At 36.3% G+C, this 21,181-nt stretch overlaps 1 protein-coding gene across 3 annotated transcripts in view; it reads right to left on the bottom strand.

Annotated features, from left to right (window-relative positions):
- Positions 1–7,185: 7,185 nt before the first annotated feature.
- LOC150103763 (cellular tumor antigen p53-like) overlaps positions 7,186–21,181 on the bottom strand; it is a 357,156-nt gene continuing 343,160 nt past the window's right edge. For all 3 annotated transcript variants that reach the window (XM_090396534.1, XM_090396535.1, XM_090396533.1), the window contains one exon: positions 7,186–7,904. In XM_090396534.1, coding sequence (XP_090252660.1) covers positions 7,898–7,904 — 7 coding nt within the window. In that variant the 3' untranslated portion in view covers positions 7,186–7,897. The remainder of the gene's footprint in view (positions 7,905–21,181) is intronic.

The following is a 21,181-nucleotide window of genomic DNA, read 5'->3' as shown; positions in this document are numbered from 1 at the left end:
ATTAATTGATCTACTAGGGTATAAAAACTTTCTTTTGCCTATAGGGGAATTTCAGAGGCACAGTCTTCAATCAAATAAATATCTGGAGATCCCAGGCAAGAAAAATTATACTTAAGGTAGAACAATAAAGGAGGGAAATAATAGGAAACGAATAATAAGTTAAAGAAACACATATATGATAAGAGATAAAGATATATATATATATATATATATATATATATATATATATATATATAATTAAATGATATAAAGAACCATAAAAGATATAAAGGAATATTGAGTGATAAGATATAACTAAGATGTAAGTTTCAATAAATATAAACAATATCGAGATATTAACAGTATGTAAATAAAAATAGAAATGATAAGACAGGTGATAAATGATAAGGTCACAAATATTACATAGGGACTTGGGAGTTATTGTGAACAGAGAACTTAAGTTTCGAGGCCATATTGCAAAGGTTGCCAAACTTCACATCAGATTACATGGTTACTGAAGAACACACTGACAAACAGGGATAAAGAAGTGATTGTCCCACTTTATAAGGCATTAATAAGACCTCATTTGGACCACTGTGCACACATCTGGTCACCTGGATTTCTTGGTGATGTGGAAATGGTGGAGAGGATTCAGGCAGGTTACGAAAATTGTTGCAGGTCTGTGGGAAGTCTCCTATGAGGATAGATTGACGGTCTATGGGCTTCAAAAACTAGTTGATAGACATAGGAGAGAAGATACGATAGAGGCATATAAATTATTAAAAGGATTTTATAGGATTGATACTGATAACGTTTTTAAGACCAGTGCAGGAAGGGAGAGATTGTGTAAGTGTGGTTAACATGGGTGTTAGGACTAGATTTTTTGCTTGGAGGGTTGTAAATGGGTGGAATGCATTGCCAGAGGTGGTTGTGAATGCTTCATCCATGAATGACTGCACCGTAATAGGTTTTTTAATATGTAAATATTTTGACCTAAGTGTCTTAGGACATCGTCAGTACAGTTGGGAACAATACTAGGAATAACTTCCAGATAGGGCGCATGAATACAATGGAATCGAAATGCGTGCAGCAGTGCTTTCTAGCGTAAAAAAAAAAGCATTAGATTACATTAAAATTGAATTATTTTACACAATTTTGTATGACAATTTCCCATACTTAAGGAATGGCAAGGACATCGTTGAAGTTTAGATTGGGTCTGTGAAGTAAGGCTTCAGCACTTTCTTTATATAAACGTCCATGTTTGTAAGAAGATCTGTGTAGAAGTTTGGTTTTTCCCCAGTGGATCCTATGGTTTGGGTTTTCAACTCCGTGTTAGGAGAGGCCGGATTTCTGCGGCTTGATGAGACGGATGTGGTCTTGATGTTCAGAGATGCATTTAAGAACAGATCTTCTTGTCTGCCCATAGTACAACCGTTTACAGGACCATGGTACCTAATACATGCCAGGTAGTAACAGAGGTGGGAATTTGTTTTTAGGCAAAGGTAACAAGTTGTACATCTGGTTGATGGGTTTGTAGGTCGCAGTAAGATTGTATTTCTTCATAATTTTTGAAAGTCGCTCTGAGATGCCTTTGACATATGGTATGGGAATCCTATGGGCTTGTTCTCATCTAGGTCGATGTGTGGAGAAGTGGCTGATGATTTTTTGAGTAGTTTTAGGATTGTATCCATTTAGAATGGCTGTGTTTTTGATTATTTCCAATTCTTGTTGTAGAGATTCCTCAGAGGAGCAAAATCTGTGTGCTCTGATTACCAATGATTTGATGATGCCAAATTTTTGAGAAAAGGATGATGAGCAGAAGATTTGTAGATGTAGCGACCTGAAAAGGTCGGCTTTCGATAGACAGAAGTGGAGATGGAACCATCTTCTTTTCTTTGGATGTGTAGATTCAGGAAAGAGATACCCTGTGGAGATTCTTTTTCTAATGTAAATTTGATGCGGGTGTGAAGGAGGTTTATTTTATCTATAAACAGATGTGGCTCTTTTTCGGAATGACCCCAGACTGCAAAGACGTAAGCAACATAACGTAGCCAGATTTTTGGTTTGGGTTGAAATGCGAAAATTTTTTCTTCAAGATCTTCTATAAACAGGTCTTCCAAGTTAGGTGATTAGGGAGACCCCATACTGTTCCCTCCTCTTGGTCGTAGATTTTTTCTTTCCAAGTGAAGTAACTAGAACTAATTGTAAATTTGAATAGTTCAACGATATCAGACAGAAATTTTTGAGTTAACAAGTCCACTGTTCTTAAACGCATCTCTGAACATCAAGACCACATCCATCTCATCAAGCCGCAGAAATCTGGCCTCTCCCAACACGGAGTTGAAAACCCAAACCATAGGATCCACTGGGAAAAGACCAAACTTCTACACAGATCTTCATACAAACATGAACATTTATATATATAAAGAAAGTGCTAAACTTCACAGACCCAATCTAAATCGCAATGATGTCCTTGCCATTCCTAAAGTATGGGAAATTGTCATACAAAATTGTGTAAAATTATTCAATTTTAATGTATTCTAAATAATCTAATGTTTTTTTGTTTTGTTTTTTATGCTAGAAAGCACTGCTGCACGCATTTGGATTCCACTGTATTCACGCGCCCTATCTGTATGTTATTCCTAGTATTGTTCCCAACTGTACTGACGATGTCCTAAGACACTTAGGTCAAAATATTTACGTATTAAAAAACCTATTACTGTGGTTTTACGTGTGCTTATTTAGTCGTGAATTCTCCACAGGTTTCTTTATATAATCAAAACATCCATGAATGAGTTTAAGGGGAAGTATGACAGGTATCGTGTGAATAATGGTTAATATGTCAATGTTGGGTCTCCTGTGATGTCTTTTGACTCCATGGAGGAACCTTATATAATATAATAATAAAATTCACTAGCAACGTTATGTAATATTTACCAGGGCGAGATAAAATTCTATTTTTACTATGAGTTTTTTTTTTTTTTTTTTTTTTTTTTTAAAAAATGGTTCCATCCTCTTATTCATCTTGGTCTTATGGTCACTTGCAGGGTTGACTGGAGAGCAATCTCAGGCAGAGAAGGCTGACTCAAGGCAGTTAACTTAGATAAGGCTAACCACATGGGATCAATTATCTTTGCACTTTAGTTTCAACTGGTCTTTTGGTTATTCAGCTGCATGAAACTAGCGAGGAAAATAAACAAACAACAACAAAAAAAGATATCCTTAGCTATATAATGATATAAAAGAGATTATGCTTTTTTGTTCTCGCTCTCATACTATCATTTTGTCTTTTCTTTCTCCTAATATTACCAGGCTCGCTTGCATCTCTATACTAACTATTCTAGGCCTATGAATGCACACCTCTTTATTTTTGACTTCAGTTAAGGTTGAAACAGGTCTAGGTAGTGGCCCTGCCCACAATGCACAGTATAATACATGTCTGAAAGGGTGTGTGCTTTGCATTATGGGATAACTAAAGACAATTAATATGAAGTCATTAGCCTCTGTATGCAAGTAGCCTAGTCATGAATGTACTTAATGTGCAAACTTTGTTTGCTTATTCTTGGATAAAATAAGAATATAATTTCTTGGCAACTTTAATTTGCAATCAAGTGAAAAAAACTTTCTATATCATCGACTTCCTTATGTTTTGTCAGAGCTTTAGGCGGATGCATTTAGTGGCTAGTGATAGGAATTTTATTTTATTTTTTTCAATCTAAGGAGCATTGATGAGATTTTCTACAATACTGGATGTTTGTCCTTTATGTTGCATAATATGTTTGGTTTACATCATTATGAACAAATACAATGGCCATGTCAATTAACATTGAAAAAGTTCGCATTAGAGTATTAGACTGTTAATATACCTCATACAGCTGTTAAAAATGAGAAGGAAAGAGCTTGTAACTCCAGAGGTTACTGAGGACTCTCTACAGCTGTTGATCAAATGCATGATTTGATTTCTAGATAACCTCTGAATCATTAGTTCATAGGTAATTACTATCCATACAGAGCCAGTTATTAACTTCATTTATAACCTGTATCTATTCTTGTGAGATGCCTCTTAACCTCGTGGCAATGTTTCTGGTAATCTCATTACTAGAGTAGCAAGAGAAAAACAACTGAAAAAACAAGAGAAAAAAATTCCTTCTTGCCAGCAGTGAGCAGTCACTGCTGGCAAGAAGGAATTTTATTCTAGAAACTAGATTTTTAATCCCACAGCTTAGAAAAATCAACTAGAGAACTCATGCTATTTGTGACAATAATATACCAGTTAGGTTTTAGGAACACAAGATGGAGCATTATTTGGCATTCCCCAGCACTGACATCATCAAAATTATCAGTAGCCATTGTTGTTGACCAAAAGTGGAAAGCCAATTGGCCACTAATTGAAGTTGGTCAGTTCCTTATGGAAAATAAAAGGAGTTAGACGATTTTATTTATTTTAGTACAGAGGCTTATCTATTCCAAGATATCTTAGAATTTTTTTGTATGACTGCGATGATTTAGACATGTCAACGAAGACAATTAACCTATGTCAGATTTTTTTATTTTATTTTTTTCAATCTAAGGAGCATTGATGAGATTTTCTACAATACTGGATGTTTGTCCTTTATTCTTTTGGAAACAATACTATTTTTGGTACTTTTTTTTTTTTTTTTTTTCACATGGAGCATTTGTTAAGAATGGTCTTCTCAAAACAATCTGACTGACAGACTAATAGAATCTTATTTAAAAACTTTGGATTTGGTGCCATAACTTCAGAAAACAATTGTTTCTATTATGGCTGGAAATTACAGTGTATTTGCAAAGTGCCAATGGAGGATCTTTTTGAACAGAGGGATCCTTTTCTGTAATTCTGGGATGGAGGGAAAAGAAGTCAAGCCTTTCAAAGAAAATTGTGGCCTCTTTTATTCTATTGTTTCAGAAGTAATTGCTGCGTAAGTACTAATCATTTGCCAGATTTATACGTTTCTACTTTATATTTCTTATCTACACTGAACTAAACGGTAATGAACTGTTCTTTTGTATTCAGCTTCTACAGCTGAGCTATGTATTACTTTTCACTGAGCATTCTTTCTTTGTATATTTAAAACTATGTACTGAATTATTCAAAGATTTCTGGAATGCATGCATTATTTAACTTTATAATTTTTCTATATATTTTCTTTCTTTTCAAATTTAAGGAACTGAATTAAGTGACCTCAACAGCAATTGAGTTAAAATTGCTGGATACTAGAACATCCAAATGATACAATTTGTTCCAAGTCAACCAATTTCTTTTGGCTTCCTACTTCTTTGTGCATTAATTTAACATACAGATTCAGAGCACTGCTAGGATTCTGGTCTAGTATGTATAGTGCTGAAGTAGTAGAACTATTTGGTGTTGCTAAATGCTTACATTTTCTTTAAAACAAGCTGTAACAGTATTTCTGATAGGTTCTTCTCTTTCCATGTGTAATGTAAAACCATTAATTACTAGTATGTATTTATAGGATATTAGAAATGAACTTAAAATTGTTAGTCACTTAAACAGAATGGGAGAGGAAAGATTAGCAAAACAAGTGTTCTCTGCCAGGTTGGCAGGAAAAAGATCCAGAGGAAGACCAAGATATAGGTTGATTGATACAATAAAAAGTGCCTTAGAAGACAGAAATATAAGATCTGATAATGTTGGAGTCTTGACAGGTAACAGATTGATTTAGAGGAAAATTGTAGTTAGGAAGTTAGTGGTGATGTAAGTTTTTCATGTATCATATCCTGTACATCTCTTGAGGGTACATGTCAGGAATTTCATGATGATGATTAATTGGTAGTTTCACATTAAAATACTTAATCTGAATAATGTTAAAATTAAAATACAGCCATAAGTAGCTTGGCTTCTTAGAAACTTGATTTCTGCTTTATAATAGGGTGGTTAACCCTAGATGAAAAACCTGAGAACTTTGCACTACTGTATGAGACCAGATGACTCACCTTCAGCTAAAAAGCCTTGATGAAGGTAATACTACATCCTAAAGGATTTGACCTAGGTCTTTCCAACCAAAAGGTATCAACAATACCAAATGAGCTAATGAGGCTCTCATGTTATGATTTATATTTATGTTTATAAAGCCAATTACTATTTAGTATTCAGTTAAGATTTTTGGCATACAAGTGAATTATTTAATTTGTGCAGAAGTTTTTATGTAGTTAAGTTCAATGGCCTATAAATTATCTACTGGGGGAAAGCTACTGACAAGTTGCATTAATTGCTTCAATATAAAGTTTTCAGCATATTCAAATTTATTATTTATTTATTATTTTTTTAGTAAATATTAATATTATGCCACCTTGTTTGTTGACAATGTTTATGTAGTCTGGGATTTACCAAATAGCTGATTTATCATTAATGTTGGAAACATTGCTTAGGACTAACATGGTAATGTTAATTTCATATCATTTGTCATGTCCCTTTACTCAGTCGTTGCAGTAGGTCTGAACACTGTGAGAATCAATAATATGAAAGTTGTTGCATTCTGGTGTTATTAGATCTGTTAATGGTGTCCATGTTCATTTCAATAATAATATACCTTCTTTTTGATGAGGTGTGGTGTGCCAAGAGTATGACCCACTTTCAAATATGTCTCTTCCATTAGATTTTTGTCTAACAGAAGAGACATTGACCTAACTTTCGTTTATAGAAAACCTGTTAGATTTTCTATAGATGGAGTTTCAGGATGACCCTGTGTAACAGGACCTCTATACTGTTGCTTATTTAAAAGTTGGTGCTGCAAATTTAAGGAACTGAATTAAGTGACCTCAACGCAATTGAATTATCGCTGCCAAGGTCACTTTTTATTAGATTTTGCTTTCTGTCAGTTACTATGTTGACAATGTTTTAATCTTGTTTAATGATGTAGTAAATAATTCTTTAAAGTATTGGTATATTTAGTTTTGTGGATGCAAATATAGTAATATGAAGATTATATTTATTTGCGGCAGTAACAATTCAATTTTTGTTTACAAACAAGCTTTGTCTTAAATGCAATTTTTATATTTAAAAATGCTATATCTAAAATATGTTGTTAATTTTTTTTTTTTTTTTTTTAAAAATTTCATTGACACCGGTAAGATATATCACAATTAACTGATATAAACTGATCCAAGATATAAAACAGAAAATTTCATTTTATCTTCATATAAAATATTACATGATTGATTTATTTTAAAAAAATATAAATAAAAAATCATCAAGATGTACACTGGATAATTACAATTGCTTTCACATACATAACACTTCAAACAAAACAAAACAATGCTAAAAATTGGTACATTTCTTGATTAGTTTTGGATAACTTAATTTAAAAAAGCTAATAATTTTAGTACAACTGATAATTTAGTTCAACGATTTTTAAAACTTTGGAATCAGATATCTGAATTCATAAAAAAAAAAACTTCTGAGAAAATATTGATAAAACTACTGAAACATGCATTCAGTATTACTTCTTTCATTTTAAGGACACAAAGTATTTTTATAAAAAATACAATAAATGCATCACGCAATGTTTTCCGGGGGACTTATGAGAAAACAACAAATGTACAGTAATTTTCCGATCCAATATTTGGGAGAGAACTAAATGTTGATCAGTTAACACTTTGAGACCATTAAAACAGTTTCAAAGAAATTATATCTTAAGGAATTTCCCTTTACCTGAATAAACATCTAAAATATTGCTGGTATCAATAGTCATTAAAACGTATGCTCATCATACATTATTCTTTATAATAAGAACAGAATTAATAATGATATGCTATAACATTTTTAGTTTCTTCAATTACTTAACAGAGTCAAAGTGTTAACTTAAATAACTATATTTACAATAATGTTTTTCAGTACATTTTATCACCAAGATCTTTTGAGGTATTGTTCTAACTTTTATTTCCTGTAAAAATAAAAAGATAATTCTTTAAAAACTATACTTACAAGAATATATCAATGATCAAATTTTGATAGTAAAGCAGTCATTTATTACCTAGGTAGTTGGAGCATGTTGCATTTGTGTGCATATACACATATAGTACACCCAAGAAAGCTTAAATCTTCAATCTCCTCATCAAACAAGAAAATAAAAAAATTTGACCATTGCATCTAATGCTTTAAGTTAGTGAAAAGACACAAAAATCCAAGACATACACTTTAGATTTTATTGTTAATGTTTTTGATTTCAATTTTTAAGGATGGAGGGTTAAGGAGATAAAAACCATTTAAGTCATCATCAAATTCATTGTATATACCCTCAGGAGGTGTATAGGATATTATGACAGTACTATATGAAAAGCTTACATCATCACCAACCTCCTATTATCAATCTTCCTTCAAATTAATCTGTTAGTCAGGACTCCAATATCATCATATCTTTTATTTATTTCTTTTAGGGCACTTCTGATTGCATCAATCTACTGAGATCTTCCTCAGAGTCTTCTTCAGCCATCTTAACATCAAACACTGTTTTCCTAACCTTTCCTCTTCCATTCTGTTTAAGTAGCCATACCACCTTAGATCAGATCTGCTCACACATTCTTAAATGCTAACAATGTCAATTTCCTTCCTATATGTTCATGTTTAAGAATGATCCTAATGATCCTATTGTTATTGACCCAATCTACTCACTCCCCCAATTATTCTCAGAATGCTCATATCTCTGGTGTCAGTATTTGGTCAAGAATATTTTATTTCTGACCCCAGCTCTCAGATCCATAAGTGGTTTGAGCACTGTTTTTTGTATACTACTAGTTTAGTGTTTTGGCTAATTTCTCATTTATTCCATATAAATTTATTCAACTGGTTCCCCACCTTTTTTTTTTATTGTACTGTCTATTTCCTTGTATAATTTTCATCTTCACTGAAAACTGTGTCTAAATAGATAAAAAATTCTATACACTTGCACTGGACCTGCATGAAGGAAAGAGCTAAATTTAATATTTCTGATATCAGGTTTCATGCCACTTTCTTTCATAATGTGATCTGTACAAAAGATGAATAAGAGCAGAGATAGAATGCACTCTTGTCTCCTAATTAGATTAACATCAAACCATATTCCTGTGCTTCCTTCAATTTGAACTGCTGATTTATAACTTAAATATAGACTATGTATCACACTGTATAACGTTCCATTTTTCCTGATATAACATTCTGAACAGCTTTTCTATTGGCACTTTGTCATATGTTTTTTCCAGATCTACAAAACTTAAATACAGATCTTTGTTATATTCTCACAATTTCTCAATTATTTGCTGTGAAGTAAAAATCATATCTTGATAACTTCTATTTGGCCTAAACCTAGCTTGTTTTTCTCCAACTTTCTCTTTCACAATTTTTCATTGCCCTTTCATCAAACATAATTGCCTAAATCTTATCTGGAACACTTATAGAGAAATCTCTTTGCAAATATTACATTAAACAATAAATTACATGATAACCACAGCAATTAATTTTATTCTTGTTGAGAGGCTTATACGCTGGTTAGACATAATAACTAATATTTAAGGAATTGACAGCGTATACTGGAAATATAGATTAAATAAACTTTAATATACACTTTCCGATATTTCGGCGAACGTTACGTTGCCATCTTCTTGGGAACTTACTAAAAAGACACGTGCACACAAGTACTAATACAACAAATGAGACTGAGGCTAGGACGCTAGCGTTTTCCTAAAGTCCTGATGGTGCCCCCTGGCGGGCTATATTGGTAGTTCTTGGCCTTTGGGCTGAAGTTCTTTTGATAAAAGTTTCCCAAATTTGGGGCAGTTTCATGCATCCAAATTTGTTGAGGTTTGGCATGTTCCTAAGGGCCGAGGCTGATTCCATGAATAGTCTTTCATACTTGAACTTGCTGCGGTGTATTACTGTGGCTTTCTTCCATCTTATTCTGTGGCGAGTATCCAGAGCGTGGTCTGCAAGCCCAGAGTGGCTGTACTGGTGAAATCGGATGTAATCCTTGTGTTCTGAGATTCTGATATTTGCTGTCCTGCCTGTTTGGCCAAAGTAGGACAGTTTACAGCTGCAAGGGACCTGGTATACACCAGGTAGGTCTAGGGGAAGTGGTTGGTCTTTGGTGGAGCGGATAAGGGATGCCAGTTTTCTATGTGGTCTGTAACAAGTGGTCAAGTCATGTTTTTTTAAGATTTTATTGATTTTTTCTGAGGTGCCTCTGATGTAGGGAATAGTGATGGATTTAGAGTAATCTTTTTTGTGAAGGGAAGGGGGTGGTGGGTTGTGGATAACTGGGTTAAGTATTTTTTGGATTTTTTGGAGGGGGTAGCCGTTGGCTGAGAAAGTGTCACGGATGTGATTTAGTTCAGTGGTTAGGGCTTGATTATTAGAACAGATTATTTTTGCCCTGTTGAATAATGTTTTAATAACTCCATATTGTTGTGAGGGGGGGTGGGGTGGGATTGTTGGTGAATGTATCTGCCTGTATGGGTGGGTTTTCTATAAACTGAGAAAACCAAGGTTCCATCAGGTTGGCGGGTGACTAGTGTGTCTAGGAAGGGGAGGTTATTGTTTTCCTCTTTTTCCAGGGTGAATTTGATTCTAGGGTGTTGGTTATTCAAGTGTGTTAGGAAGGAGAGGAGTGAATCCGGGCCATGTGGCCAAATAGCGAAAACATCATCAACATAGCGAAGCCATATGGTAGGTTTTTGTGGGGCTGAGTTTAAGGCTTTCTCTTCAAACATCTCCATGAAGAAGTTGGCCAAGGGTGGGGAAAGTGGTGAACCCATGGCTGTCCCCTCTATCTGTTTGTAGAATGTTTCCTGCCAAACGAAATAGCCTGAGTTCATTGTAAACTGAAATAGGGCTGAGATATCGGGAGGAAATTTAGCTTGGATTAGCTCTAAGGTTTCTTTGAGAGGGACATTCGTGAATAGGGAGGAGACATCAAAACTGACCATTATGTCATTGTGTTGGAGTGTAAGGTTTCCTATACTGGCTTTGAAGTGGGCTGAGTTTTTTATGTGTGATGGTGTATTGCCAGTATAGTGTGAGAGCGCTTTGGCTAAATGCTTGGCTAGTTTGTAAGTGGGGGAATCAATGCCATCCACTATGGGACGTAATGGCAATTAATTTTAATGAAATGAAAGGCTGTTGTATGTACCTCGTATCCCGTTTCTTTGATTCGTTTGTTTCTATGCACTGATGATGTACTGTTATTTTCAGTACGAAATATCTGTACTTTCATTTCATTAAAGCTAATTACTGTGATTATCATGTAATTTATTGTTTATAGTCATGCCACAGGCAACTTTAAAGATTATAAATCTTACAATGTTTTATTTCCCTTTTCATAGATGAGAAGTATAAGAGATCTATTTCAATTATCTGATTGAAGCACAGCCCTCATAATAATGTTAAAATGGCAATGATTATCATTTGCCCAATTAACCAGCCTGTTCAATCCTGTCAATCCTGCAGAGATTGATAAAGTATCAGCTATATCTCTTATAATTCTCTCTCTCCAACTTATCATCAGCAAATAACTGGGGATCGCCCTCTGACCCATGTACAGAACACCTGTCATACACCCCAGGTCCCTCTCCTTATCTTAGATTCAAAATCTCCAATACATCACTTTCTGATACCAGTCAATTAACTCATGTCACATTTATTTTGCATACTTATCCCTTTGAATTTATATAGCATCCTCTTGTAGAATCATGATATATCCATTACCCTTATCCCCATCTTTACATTATAGAGTGTAAAGAGTCTTGCTTTAGCAAGCTGCAGTGTTGTCTACCCACCTTTTAATGTAATGCCTAACTAGCCTCTCCAGTACTTTAATGACCCCCCCCTCCACACACACCAGAGTTAAAAAATAGGTCACAGGCACTGCTTATTCTCTTGCTTCTTCAGCATCCATGTCAATATTTCATCCATTCTAACTACTGTATCTGAATCAAGATCTTGTAATAACTCTGAATGATGTTACACATCTATTCTTTTATCCCCCCCCCCTCCTCTGCTCAGCATCAAGGAACCAAATGAGTCCTGCCTAGAATGTATATATAACAAAAGAGTATACCTAATCCATCTACTTTTAGTGTATCTGCTACTTTCCCCACCAACCATATTCATTAAGGCCATTCTTCCTTTGCTAAGCAGCGATAAAATCTCTCAGGCTAGGCTTTTCATAATCCAGTTTTGCCTTCCTCACCATGGCAAATTCTCCTGGTCTGCAAATTCATACTGCTTCTGCACCTTTGTCATGTTATCATATCCACAACATTCCCTTTTTAGTAGCAATTCTTGCTTACAAATGTTATCCATTCAGTTGGCCTCTATGAATTTTATTTTTCTATATAACTTGCTATGCTATGCATGATGGGAAGGCCACTGCCCAGACCCAGAAGTGATATAACTTGCTATGCTATGCATGATGGGAAGGCCACTACCCAGACCGAGAAGTAATATCAAGGTTGAAATAATGCAGGAGTCATATTTTCATATACAAGTGGCCAAAAGGTGTCAACACCTTACTGCTAAAATGCTCTGCATTAGAAATACATGTTGAAAGTTTTTTCACTTTGTTATACTATAAATTAAAGATGCCAACTTTATCCAAGTGCAAGCAAACAAAGTTTGCACATGAAGTCACTTCATGACTGGACTACTTGTATATAGAGGCTAATGACTTCATGTCAATTTCCTTAGTATCTCATAATGCAATTCACATATACTTAATGGACATGTATAATGCACAGCATAATGCATATTCTCATCAGTGGGAGCCAGACAATGCTCCTACTGATGAGACCTCGATAAAGGTCAAAACCAGACTGGGTTTTGAAAACCAGCCCTTTTTAGTTGATATCCAAAACTAACGACTTGTTTAATTCCATATTTGCACTTTTATCTCCTATTGTAGAAGTATTACAATTTTCATATTAAATTTCCTGTTATGAAAACTTAGTCTCTCTCCTTTTGTGGCTTGTTTTAATAAACACACACCAGCAAAAAACACTCCCCCAAACACTACTCCTATATCTAAATGATTCATCATCATCAAATTCCTGACATGTACCCTCAAGGGGTGAACAGGATATGACAGTACTACATGAAAAATTTACATCATTACCAACTTCTTATCTAGAATTTTCCTCCAAATCAGTCTGTTACTTGTCAAGACTCCAATATTATCATTATCGGATCTTATATTTCTATCGTCTAAGGCACATTGTACCGTATCAATCCACCTATATCTTGGTCTTCCTCTGAGTGAGTCGTTTTCCTGCCAACCTTGCAGAGAACACTTGTTTTGATAATCTTTCCTCACTCATTCTGTTTAAGTGACAATACCACCTGAGATTAGCTCTGCTAACACATTCTGGATGCCGACAATGTCAAGATCTTTCCTAATAGTCTCGTTTTTAATATGATATTGCCATTGATGCCATCTGTTCACACCTCTAACCTTTCTCAGGACTCTCATATCTGCGGTCTCTAGTTTTTGGTCAAGTGTTTTACTTTTGACCCAGCTCTCAGATCCATAAATTAAAACTGGTTTGAACACTGTCTTATATACAGCTAATTTAGTGTTCTGACTAATTTCTCTCTTATTCCATATGAATTTATTCAATTGACTTCCTACCATACCAGCTTTGTTGATTCTGTTGTCAATTTCCATATTTAATTTACTATCTTCAGTAAAAATCGTGCCTAAGTAGCTGAAATGTTTTACTTGTTCCACAAGTTCCCCGTTCACAACACAGTTGACATTTTAAACAATTCTACCTATTTTCATTGTCTTTCTCTTTTTAATGCTGACCTTCATACCATATCTATTACAACAGTTATTCAATTTAGTCAGGGAATCATGCAAAGTTGTAGTGGATTTATTTAGAAGTATAACATCATTCATAAAAAGCAAAGAGCTGACATTAACATCTCCAATTCTGATATCATGTTTAATATCACTTTCCTTCATAATGTGATCGATATAGATAATGAATAACAGAGGGGGATAACGTACATCCTTGTCTCACACCAGATTTAACATTAAACCACCTTCCTGTACTTCCTTCAATTCTAACTGCCGACTTACAACTCAAATACAGACTAAGTATTGCTTGATATAATGCCGCATTGACACCATATAACTGTAGCGTATTGAATAGCTTCTCTCTTGGCACCTTGTCATATGCCATTTCCAGATATACAAAACTTAAATACAGATCTTTGTTATATTCCCATGCTTTCTCAACTATTTGTCATAAAGAGAAGATCTGATCCTGACAGTCTCTATTTGGCCTGAATCCAGCTAGTTCTTCACCAAGCTTTACTTCCACAATTCTTCTCAACCGTTTCTCAAGTATACTTGAATAGATCTTGCCATGAATACTCAGTAGAGAAATACCTCTGTAATTCTCACATTCAGTTTTATTTCCCTTTTTATATATGGGTACTATTAGAGCTCTACTCCAATCATCAAGAATCCGTCCCTATGTCCAGGCTTTCTGAACTATGCAGTGCAGCAACTGTAAGACTTTTATACCACCATACTTAATCATTTCTGATCAAATATCATCTACTCCTACTGCCTTTCCACATTTCAAGCCTTTGATGGTTTTTTTTACTTCAAATATGGATATGTATTCCTGACTGTATGCCTGTTGAGTGTTTTTACCACTGTGCTATCACTGCTTGTTTCATTTAGTAATTTTTTGAAGTAATTACTCCATTCTTCAAGGATATCTTTTTCTACTGTTTTTATGTCACCTTTATCATCTTTAACTCCTTTTACAGCAATCTCTCCTCCATTTCTAAGCTTCTTCAACAACCTCCACAATATCTTGCCACCTTCTTGATATTTATTTTCTATGTTCTTATGAAAGTCGTCCCATGACTTTTGTTCAGCTAGTTTTACACAGTGTTTAGCTTTCTTACATTTCTCTCTGTATTCTCTAAGAGCACAAGCTGACTTATTTGCCATGAACATTTCATATGCTTTCTTCTTTTCTTTCACTGCCTCTTTAACTTCCTGTGTCCACCATGGAGTTCTGATTTTTCTATCCTTGCAGACAACTGCACCACATGCCTCTCTGGCTGTATCTCCAAGGTTTGGTTCCTGTTCTCAAACTCTTTCATTTTTTCTTCAATAATCTTTGTGTATTACAGTTCACATCTGAGAGCTGCTCAACTTTTATTCACTTTAAAACTTTCTTACATGTTATTCTTTTCAATAAGAAATTCAATTTTATCCTGCTAAATAAGAACTAAATAGTGATCACTTCCAATTTCAAATCCTCTGTACACTCTGGTGTCCTGCACCAGGGAGAAAACATCACTATCAACAATAACATAGTCAACGAGACTTTTCTTATTCCTTGCTTCTTCTCTCCAAGTGAATTTGTGCACATTTTTATGTTGGAACATGGTGTTAGTAATAACCAGTCCATGTCCTAAGCAGAAATCTAACAGTTATTTGCCATTATTAATAGCTTTGCTTTTTTCTCCAAATTTTCCAAAAATATTTTTGTATGTCTGACAATCATTTCCTACTCTGCTATTTAGATTCCCAACAAGGACCAGCTTTTCCTTTTTCATTGTGTCAGTTGCTTTTTTTAAAGCATCAAAAAATTCCTCCACTTCTACCTTAGTAAAACCTTCTGTGGGACTATAGGCACAAATAAGTCTCATTGTCCAATTCCCCATTCTGATATTTGCCCACATCACTCTACTTGGGACTGCCTGCCATTCAAGAAGATTAGCCTCGTATTTTGTGTTGAATAATATGGCTACTCCTTCTTTTCCTTGATTGTCATTTCCTGAAAATAACATTTTGTATTTATTGCTCAGAAAGATCTCGCCAGTTTTTGTCTTTTTAGTTTCAGTCACCCCTATTATGTCGATCTGGTACTTATCTAATTCCTCCGATAACTCCATTTCTTTGCTATTCAGGCTTCTTATGTTGATAGTACTGATCTTTAACTCTAGTGATGTTGAGTTGGGGTGTGCTTTCAGATTTGTTCCAGTAGCTGACTTTTCGCTGTTCGCCCTGGTTCCCTGGTGAAAACAGCAAGGGGGGGGGGGCTTGTTTAACCAGGTGATGAATCTTGATTGTCATTTCCTGAATATAACATTTTGAATTTATTGCTCAGAAAGATCTCGCCAGTTTTTGTCTTTTTAGTTTCAGTCACCCCTATTATGTCGATCTGGTATTTATCTGATTCCTCCGATAACTCCATTTCTTTGCTATTCAGGCTTCTTATGTTGATAGTACCGATCTTTAACTCTAGTGATGTTGAGTTGGGGTGCGATTTCAGATTTGTTCCAGTAGCTGACTTTTCGCTGTTCGCCCTGGTTCCCCGGCAAAAACAACGGGGGGGGGGGGGCCTTGTTTAACCAGGTGATGCCCCAACCAGCATGAAATTTTGTCGTGTTGTTCCATCATTTTCTATATTGGTTTTTAAGCCAATAAGAATACAATTGGTTGGCTAAATCCCAAATGGCCAGCCCATCCTCGTTCGTTCAGTATCCAGGGAGATACCCAACAGGGTGCACCACGAGAAGGTAAGGATTGGACATTAGGTCAGAAACCCTGGTCGGTTCTCCGCATTCCTTTAAAGTTTATGTGGAGGTCTCCTCTCAGTTATACAGCTTTGACCCTTAAGCACCCCATCTAAGTGGCTAGGTATTATTATTATTATGTGACACCTCCAAGGAGTCCAAAGACTCATCGAAGGAGAGCACCTACTCTACACCACTCAATCCACCAACTACAGCAAACTGCAACTATCATCATCATCCACACCAATGACATCTACTGCCCACCACCACTACCACCACTAGTATTTTCATGACAATCACAAACATCCATGCCCACAGTGGGATTCAAACACACTGCCTTTTGGCTGGAAAGCAGATATGCTAACCACTTGGCCAACCATATGAAACAACCTGAAAAGATTCCAACTATATATTCCATAATTTTTCCTGCAAATTTGTATAAGTGCAAATTTAAATTTAAGAACAGCCCCTTTGTTAAAGGTAACAAAAAAAAACAGTACATACTAGAGACGAGGGGAATCGACCGTGAAATGCGGTGATTAATACCCTTGTAGGGTAATGGATGGCAATGCTGTAGCCAATGAATTTTTTTGAATGGATAGGTGAGAATCGACTGTGAGATGTTTTGATTAATACCCTTGGAGCAAGGTTGATTGGCGCTAGCGTCGCTGTAGCACGCGGCAGTGAATTTGAGCTGTGCAGAAGAAAGTGATTTTTAATCGTGAATAGTCTGGTTTTTTTTTTCCAGTTTTTTTATGTTTTTGAGTGCTAAATTGTTTCTCTGAATACGAGTGTACTTCAGTGGTTGTTTTTTGGAAGTTAGTTGCTCGCGATATAATATATTTTGGTTACCGTCGGAATCGAATGCATAACGGTGGAAGACAACACGAAGCTAAGTTTTCATTACTGTATTTAGTTATATTTCATTTTATTTAGTGTACTTAAATGTTTTGTTTTGCTTGTACCTTTTTTCTTATTTATTTAATGGAATTTATTAATTGAATAATTAACGATTACACTACTCGGCAGTAAGGAATGATGGCGGATTCAGCTGCAGTCGCAAGTACTGCATGCCATAAAGTCCTACGCCATTTAAGAACTCTATTATAAGCAATATCATAAGGGACTTTGTGGCATGCAGCACTTGCGGCATGTATGCGTCTCAGGAATTGGATATGTGGCTTGTGAAAGAGAGCATATGTGCGCAAAATGCAGGCAGTGGGAGTAATAAGTGCATTCGAAATATCAATATCCGACCTTGTTGTTCCAGGAACGGGGAATGAATGTAGGAAGACAAGTAGTGTGATAGGAGAGAATAAAAAATATATATATGTGAATGAGAAAATAATAGTTGATAGTGTGAAAGGCGTGAGTGACTGTGAAAGTTTAGGAGATGGTTTTGTTTGGGAGAGTGAATTTAGATTAAGCGTGAATGACCTGCAGAGGGAGATAGATGAGCTGAAAGAGGAGGTGGAATGTCTTGTGAATGAGAGCAGAAGTATGAAAGATAAGATTAGGAGAATGGAAGAGATAAATGCAAGCCGAATCAGAGTAGGGGAGAGAGAGAATTTTGGGAGCATTAGAAGAGGAGAGAAAGGAAACAGTAGAAGAGAGGGAATGAGTGAGAGGTATGGGGGTGCTAGAAGAGGAGAGAATGGAAACAGTAGGAGAGAGAGAGGTATGGGAATGCTAGAAGAGAGAATGAGAGAGAGACCTATGGGAATGAAAGAAGAGGAGAGAATGGAAACAATAGGAGAGAGGGAATGGTAAGAGGTATAATGTATGGCAGCTCAATGATCCGTGGTGTTCATTGCCAGGAGGAACAATAGAAAGGGTGGCTATGGCAATTAAGAGAGGTGAAAGGGTGGATGAGATGATTGTAATGGTAGGAACAAATGACTTGAGTGGTAATGTAAGTCGGGCAGCGAGAGATATGAGATTTTTGCTTGAGGCTGTACGGAAGAAGACAGAGAGAGGAGAAATAGTGTGCGTGTTGCCTAGGTATGATAATGATGAGCTGAGCAGAAGAGCAGTGATATTAAATGGCATAATAGCGAGAATGTGTGACAAGAGAGGACTGGTATATGTGGATGCTTGGAGTGCGTTTGAGGAAAGAGAGGAATCGTATGCGAGAGACCGCTTACATTTGAATGAGGAAGGACGTAGGCATCAGGAGAGATTGCTGTTCTGAACGAGTCAGTGTGTCCCAGGGAGGATGATAGCAGGGGTGGCCTCTTGTGGGAATGGATATTTGGGAGAAGGGAGATGATATCAGGTAACACTGAGCCCAGTGGAGTCTAGAAGGGATAATGCTGGGTATAGAAACAATGGCATTTATATGCTTTATACTAATGCCAGGAGTATCCGGAATAAGGGAGAGGAATTGGTGGCGCAGATAGCATCAGCCTGGCCAAAAGTTATTGGGATCACTGAGATGTGGTTGACAGAAGGGGATATAATAACAGGAATAGAAGTCGCTGGGTACAGCATTTTTTGGCAGGATATCAAGGGAAAGCGTGGTGGTGGACTACTGCTTATGATAAGTGATGACCTATGTCCTCTAAGAGTGGAGGCTTTGGAAGGAAGTGAGACAAATGATTTTGAGAGCATATGGTGTGAGGTAAAGGTAGGCAAGACAGGATATTTAGTGGGGTGTTGCTACAGATCCAGGAGCACAGAGGATGGGGACCAGGAGATGTTTAGAACAATTAAGTTTGGCAAGTGCAAGAAGAATGATTGTTATGGGAGATTTTAACTACAGTAGTATAAATTGGAGAGAAGAAGATGCATGTAGCAATAGGGGAATGGAATTTCTACAATTCTTGAGGGACAAATGTCTTAGGCAACATATAACAGAGGGAACAAGAGGTTCAAGAGTTTTGGATTTGGTTATAGCATCAGAAGAGTTGATAATAACTGAGATGACATCTCTCCCACCAGTTGGAGAGAGTGACCATATGGTTTTGACTTGGAAAATGAATAGACATGCAGGAGTATCAAAGAGACGGGAACTTATGTGGAATTATAAAGCAGGTGATTATAATAGTCTTAGACGTCAACTTCGGGAAGTTTCATGGAGGGAGGAATTGGAAGGCCGGGATATCATTAGTGCATGGGAAATTGTGAAAGAATATTTGTTAGCAGCAATGGTAAGTTGCATACCATGAGTGAAGAAGAGGACACAATTTGGAGTAAAGCAGATGACAAACAATATTAAACTGGAATTGCATGCAAAAAAGAGGCTATGGAAGAGATATAAGGAGACAGGTGAAGAGAAGATGCATGAAGAATATAAGACAGGACAGAAGAGTGACTAGTGTGGTAAGGAAAGCGAAACTGGAATATGAGAGGAGATTGGCTCTAAGATCCAAAGAAAATCCTAGGGAATTTTTTAGCTATGTGGCCAGTAGGAGGAGAAATGACTGTGGAAGAATGATACTGTGGGAGAAAAATGGGAATAGAGTGACTGATGCAGAGGACATAGTGGAATTGTTCAATGAACAATTCCACTATATCCTCTGAACTTTATTGGAGTATTTCATCCTAGAGGAGTCAGTTTTAATGCTAGAGGGATAGGGCTGGTTCGAGGTTTAGAGGTACAGGAGGAGAGTGTGTTTCAGATACTGAGTACTCTGGATGTCAGTAAAGCTTTGGGACTGGATGGTATTTCACCACGAGTTTTGACAGAATGTGCCTTTAACCTGGCTTTTTAATGAAAGTCTGGCTGCGGGAAAGGTGCCCAGGGAATGAAAGGAAGGTAAGATAGTGCCATTGCATAAGGGTGGTAACAGACTGGAAGTGTCTAATTATAGGCCAGTCTGTGTGTCATCAGTAGTTGTGAAGATCTTGGAGAAAGTAGTGAGGGACCGTATACAGCATTGGGCAGATGAGGAAAAAATGTTATCTGTGAGAGTCAACATGGATTTGTGAAAGGGTGCTCTTGTTATAGCAATATGCTAGCCTTTTATAATAAAGTTACAAGAACATTAGATGAGGGAAAGGCATATACTGCAATTTTCTTAGACTTAGCGAAGGAATTTGACAGGGTGCCACATGATAAGCTGGTATTTAAGTTGCAGCACATGGATCTGGATGTCAGATTGGTCAACTGGATTCAGGATTGGCTGTCTGATGGGTATCAGAGAGTTGTGTATGGTGGAGCAGTTTCAAGGAGGCAGAGGGTTATAAGTGGGGTCCCACAGGGCTCAGTACTAGGACCTATATTGTTCAACCTTTATATCAATGATATTGTCAATTGATTGCAAGGAGACATTCAGTTGTTTGCAAATGATGTGAAGCTGGGAAGGATTATTAAAAATAGTGCAGATGTGGTAGCCCTGCAAGAGGATTTGAATAAACTAGATAGATGGGCAAATGAATGGGGGTGTCGGTTTAATGCAGCAAAATGTAAGGTCTTGAGGTTTGGGAAACATCGATGGGATGCTGCATACTCTATGGGAGGAGTTATACGGAGGAAGGAGGGGGAGACAAGAGATCTGGGGTTGATGACTGATAGAAACCTAAAATTTGGGGGACATATTGCAAAGGTGGTGAAGGTAACACAGAGGATTGCTGCAATTATGAGAAGGACACTAACCTGCAGAGATAAAAGGGTTATCATTCCATTGTATAAGTCTCTGATCAGACCAC

The sequence above is a fragment of the Typopeltis vanoorti genome, chromosome 8, assembly GCF_054136105.1.
Source record: "Typopeltis vanoorti isolate ZY-2024b chromosome 8, IOZ_Tvanoo_1.0, whole genome shotgun sequence".
Lineage (NCBI taxonomy): Eukaryota > Metazoa > Arthropoda > Arachnida > Uropygi > Thelyphonidae > Typopeltis > Typopeltis vanoorti.
This window is presented reverse-complemented; position numbering and strand designations above follow the sequence as displayed.